At 38.8% G+C, this 5,055-nt stretch overlaps 1 protein-coding gene across 1 annotated transcript; it reads left to right on the top strand.

Moving 5' to 3' along the window:
• The first annotated feature begins 280 nt into the window (after positions 1–280).
• Positions 281–1,717, top strand: SST (somatostatin). Its single transcript, XM_084872849.1, has 2 exons — positions 281–539; positions 1,352–1,717. Exons 1-2 carry the CDS (start codon positions 402–404, stop codon positions 1,562–1,564), a joined length of 351 nt encoding a protein of 116 aa, XP_084728975.1. The 5' UTR covers positions 281–401; the 3' UTR covers positions 1,565–1,717.
• Positions 1,718–5,055: the final 3,338 nt, after the last annotated feature.

Here is a 5,055-nt window from a genome sequence, read left to right as displayed (position 1 = left end):
TGTGTAATCGAGTGCACATGTACTTGTGTGAGTGAAATTATGGAATGTGTATGTGCGTAGAATATCGAAGACTGTGTAGATGGTGTGACAGGTGTGGAATCCTGTGGGTCCGTGGGTCTGCAGGATTTTTTTTTTTTTTAAGTGAGCGACTTTGGATCTTGCAGCCTCCTCTCACTTCTGTGATTGATTTCACGAGGCTAATGGTGCGTAAAAGCGCTGGTGAGATCTGGGGGCGCCTCCTGGTCTGACGTCAGAGAGAGAGTTTAAAAAGGGGGAAGCCGGTGGAGAGCACACAAGCTGCTTTAGGAGCCGCAAGGTTCAGAGCCTTCGCTGCAGCCTGCGGATCCGCTCCTAGAGTTTGACCAACTGCGCTTTAGCTGGGCTTCCCAGGCGCCGCGGAGATGCTGTCCTGCCGCCTCCAGTGCGCGCTGGCCGCGCTCTCCATCATCCTGGCTTTGGGCAGTGTCACTGGCGCGCCCTCGGATCCCCGACTCCGCCAGTTTCTGCAGAAATCCCTGGCTGCTGCCGCTGGGAAGCAGGTAAGGAGATTCCCTGGACGTTTTCTTTCCCCTCTCCAGAATCCCTACCCTTAGTCCCCTTCGCCTTAGTCCCCTTGGGTGGATTTAAGAGGTGCTCCTGAAGAGTTTGGGTGCTTTTCTGGGTCCCTCAGCTCCCAAAGCTCTTAGGAAAACTTTCAAAGTCCAGAATCCCCTCATCTCTTCCCCCTCTCCCCGCCCCCCTTAACCAGCGCAGTCTGTCACAGGTGAGTTCTTTGCATTCAAGAAAATTCTGAGACCTGGGAGATTGAGCTGGAAGGTATGATGGTATCTATCCTTGGTGCTGACCGCGGGAGGCGCTGACCCAGGTGCTGAAAGAGCGCACCTCTGACGCTGCTACCCACTTCTCATGCAGTGGATGGAGGGCTAAATGGGCATTCTACAGACGGAACACAATGTGTTTAAAATTATGAAAGGTCTTATTCCCCACGGTGACTTAGTGAAAGTGATAAGTTTGTAGTTGATGAGGTGAAAATTGAGTTAAACAAACTGTTGGCACATGTTTATCTTTGCAAAACTGCATTAAAGATCTGTTGTTTCTCTCTATGCGTGTTTGAAGCCTACAGAGACAGAAAAAATGCAGAAACATTTGATGTTTCAAGCCTATTTGTATAATTGATGATTATAGTAACTACCTTATTTTTATAACCTTAATGATTTTAAGTGACAGAGGTGCACAGCTGTGAAAATTGGGTTTTGGGTGGAGCTGAATCTGCTTCCCAAACTAGGCTTTTTCATTTCTTCTCCATCCTCCTGCTCATTCTCTCTGTCTCTCTCCTCTCTACCCCATACAGGAACTAGCCAAGTACTTCTTGGCGGAGCTGCTGTCTGAACCCAACCAGACAGAGAATGATGCCCTGGAACCTGAAGATCTGTCCCAGGCTGCTGACCAGGATGAAATGAGGCTGGAGCTGCAGAGATCCACTAATTCAAACCCGGCTATGGCACCCCGAGAACGCAAAGCTGGCTGCAAGAATTTCTTCTGGAAGACTTTCACATCCTGTTAGCTCTATTAATAATTGCTGTCCATAATATGACCTCTGATTTCTCTCCTTTAAACCCCATCTCTCTTCCTTAATTCCCCCAATACTAATAAAGACCCTCCCAGTAGAAATTGATGAATGTAAATACAAAATAAAATTATGATGAAATTATGAAAAGCTAGAATTTGATTTCTTATTGAGTAAACCTTTCTGTTCAACAATACATGATTAACTTCCATTATTATTTCAGTTGAGTTATTTGAGCTATGCACTCCAATTCTCAAAAACACACTATTTAAAATTTCCTGTGGTAATAAAGGTTATGTTTTAAATGATAACCCTCATAGTTTGGATGACTTCAAACTTACATAATTTCTGAAAACTCTATGAATGATCATTTTAATTCAATAACAATTTGGAAAGGGGCTGTTGCAAGCATCAATCACATATTAAATACAATTAAAATTATATGTGGAAATAAATATTAGTATTTATTGATAGGCAGGCTGAAATGTCCAACTATTTACCAGACTGAAATGTAAAAAAATAATATATACAAAATTGGAAGAAAATGCCGGTTAAAGGAAAGAAGCTGGTTTAAATAGCTAAAATAACCTTCTCAGGCTTTAACATTTGTTTCCAGTCTCTGGACATTTAGAGACATATCACAATCCTCTCTGTCAAAGACAATCCTAAGTGAACACTGTTAAATGATCGCCTCTGTCTAAAAGTAAGATTCATATCACTTTTATTGTAAAATTCCAGCATCAGAATACCATGGGTTGCAATAAAAAAATGTGTGTTTGTCAATCCAGGAAATGCTACACTGTTGAAGTTATTGGGGACACAATATAACAATTCCAGAGTAACTGAAGGAGAGATCACAAGTCTTCTTTTAATTTTAACAAAATGAGAGTCAAATAAAAATGCAAACAGTAATAACACTCAGTACATGCTAGCTATTATTATTAGCATTATAATATATTTAAGGGTATTGTAAAAAGTAAAGATAAAAAGATAGTTAATTTAACTCACAGGGAACTTAAATATATATCCCATTGAGGATGTGTGTTTTCGATATCACCTCTATTTCTGAATAGCTGCTAGAATAATAAGCCAAATATAGCTACATAAACTCAGTATAAATCTGTAGAGTATGAGCTTATGAATGGCAACATATAAACATTTAAGAGAAACTTTATATTTCATAGAAAATATTTGTGTTAAATAATAATATTTTTAACATGAATATTGCTTCATTGAAGTTAATTCCTGAACAGCTGATCAAGCAAGAGACGACACAAACTACTTTACTAATCTTTATGAAAACAGAACAGCCTTTGAGGTTCCGGTGCATCTTTTATTTACAACACGTTCAGGAGGGAATTAATAAGTATCCACTTAGGGGATGTGTCTGTGTTAAATGCCTTATGTACATCTTGTTACCAAGCAACTCAGTGGAGTCATAGAATCACATTATTATGATTAAAACACAGAAGGGAACACAACTTAATTGTTTTCTGAGCAGTGCATAGATTGTATGAGTGACAGGGAGGTGGGGGGTGTAAGTTTTTAGTGTCATCTTTAGTTGTCAGTTCCCAATAGTAGTATGGGAATAACTGACAAGAATTATGTAATCATGTGCCCACTTATATATTTATTCCTTTTATTAAAAAAGTACCCATTGTGTTTTTTATTTTATTTTTTAAAAAAATATTTTTATTGGTTTTTAGAGAGAGAGGAAGAGGTAGAGAGAGAAACATCAATGTGAAAGTGATTGGCTGCCTCATGAACACCCCCTATCAAGAAGTGAGCCCCACAACCTTTCAGTTCATGAGATGATGCCCAACAACTGAGCCACACCAGCCAGGGCTCCATTGTGTTTTTTAAATGTTTTCAGGGGTGAGGGGTATTAATATAAGATGACAGGAAAAGATTTGACTTTGGGCGGTGGGCACAAGTGCAATATATAGATCTTTTAACATAGAAATCCACACCTGAAACATATATGTTCATGTTGACCAGCGTCAACATAAATATTTAAAAGTATTTTCTGATATAACAAGCATTTGTTTTTCTTGTATAACTTCTGCAAAGGAGAAACAAACTTAAAAAGACTTTTTCAATGGGGGTTGAATGGAGGTGGGCAAAGGGAGGGAAAATGGGTACATCTGTAATGGTGTCGACAATAAAAATAAAGTTAAATAAAATAAAATACTTTCCCCAAATGAATAGAACCTCTATAATTCTTGTCTTGCCATTTGCTTTAAATAAAACAAGAGCACTAACATCATACTTATTAGGTTAAATATTAGATAGAAAGTTCAATTTTCTATAACAACCTTACAATGAGTAAATACAATTTTCTACAATAAACAAGCATTATAGCCTTAAGGTTAAGAGTTATAAAACAATAAATAATTGTAGTTAGAGTAGAATATTATAGGAGAGCTTCTTGCATACAAATTACTCAATATCATGGTCACAAGATACAAAAGAACAAATGTGAAATAAGATTTAAACTGTGGTTAACTCTCTCTTGCTCTCCCTTTTCCTTGTACCTTTCAACTTATTTCTAACCTTCTTAATTTTTTATTTATTGATTAAGGTATTTCTTATGTGTCCTAATCTCCCCTTTGTCCCCCTCACCCACCCCACCCCAGCTCCTGCCCTCACCTCCCTAGTGTCTGTGTCCATTGGTTATGCTTATATGCATGCATACAAGTCCTTTGATTGATCTCTCCCCTTTACCTTCACCCTTCCCTATCTTTCCTCTGAGGTTTGATGGTCTTATTGATCCTTCTCTGTCTCTGGATCTGTTTTTGTTCATTAGTTTGTGTTGTTCATTATATTTCACAAATGAGTGAGATCATGTGATATTTATCTTTCTTTGACTGATTTATTTTGCTTAGCATAATGCTCTCCAGGACCATCCATGCTGTAGCAAATGATAGGAGTTCCTTCCTTTTTACAGCAGCGTAGTATTCCATTGTGTAGATGTACCACATTTTAATCCTCTCATCTGCTGATGGCACCTAGGCTGTTTCCAAATCTTAGCTACTGTAAATTGTGCTGCTATGAACATAGGGGTGCATATATCTTTTCTGATTGGTGTTTCTAGTTTCTTAGAATATATTCCTGGGGTCTCTGGGTCAAATGGGAGTTGCATTTTTAGTTTTTTGAGGAAACTCCATACTGGCTACAGCAGCCTGCATTCCCACCAGCAGTGCAGGAGGGTATCTTTTTTTCCACATCCTTGCCAGGACTTGTGATTTGTTGATTTGCTGATGATAGCCATTCTGACAGGTGTGAGATGGTACCTCATTGTCATTTTTATTTGTACCTCTGGGATGATTAGTGGCTTCTTCTCTGCCACAGTCACAGGCTTCTGCAACCCTGAACAAGTTGCTATTTAATTTAATGGCAGAGCTTGAACAAGTTGTCTTCTGTTCTGGGCCTTAGTTTCCCCATTTGAAAATGAGCATGCTAATAGAGTTGATTCCTTAGAGTTATAA

The sequence above is a fragment of the Pipistrellus hanaki genome (genome assembly GCF_964339955.1).
Source record: "Pipistrellus hanaki genome assembly, chromosome: 2".
Taxonomy (NCBI): domain Eukaryota; kingdom Metazoa; phylum Chordata; class Mammalia; order Chiroptera; family Vespertilionidae; genus Pipistrellus; species Pipistrellus hanaki.
The sequence above is the reverse complement of the archived record's forward strand: the minus strand, read 5'-3'. Positions and strand labels throughout refer to the sequence as shown.

Coding starts and splice junctions, on each gene's coding strand:
- SST (XM_084872849.1), top strand. CDS start 402: ATGCTGTCCTGCCGCCTCCAGTGCGCGCTGGCCGCGCTCTCCATCATC. Junction 540..1,351: donor CTGCTGCCGCTGGGAAGCAG/GTAAGGAGATTC, acceptor TACCCCATACAG/GAACTAGCCAAGTACTTCTT.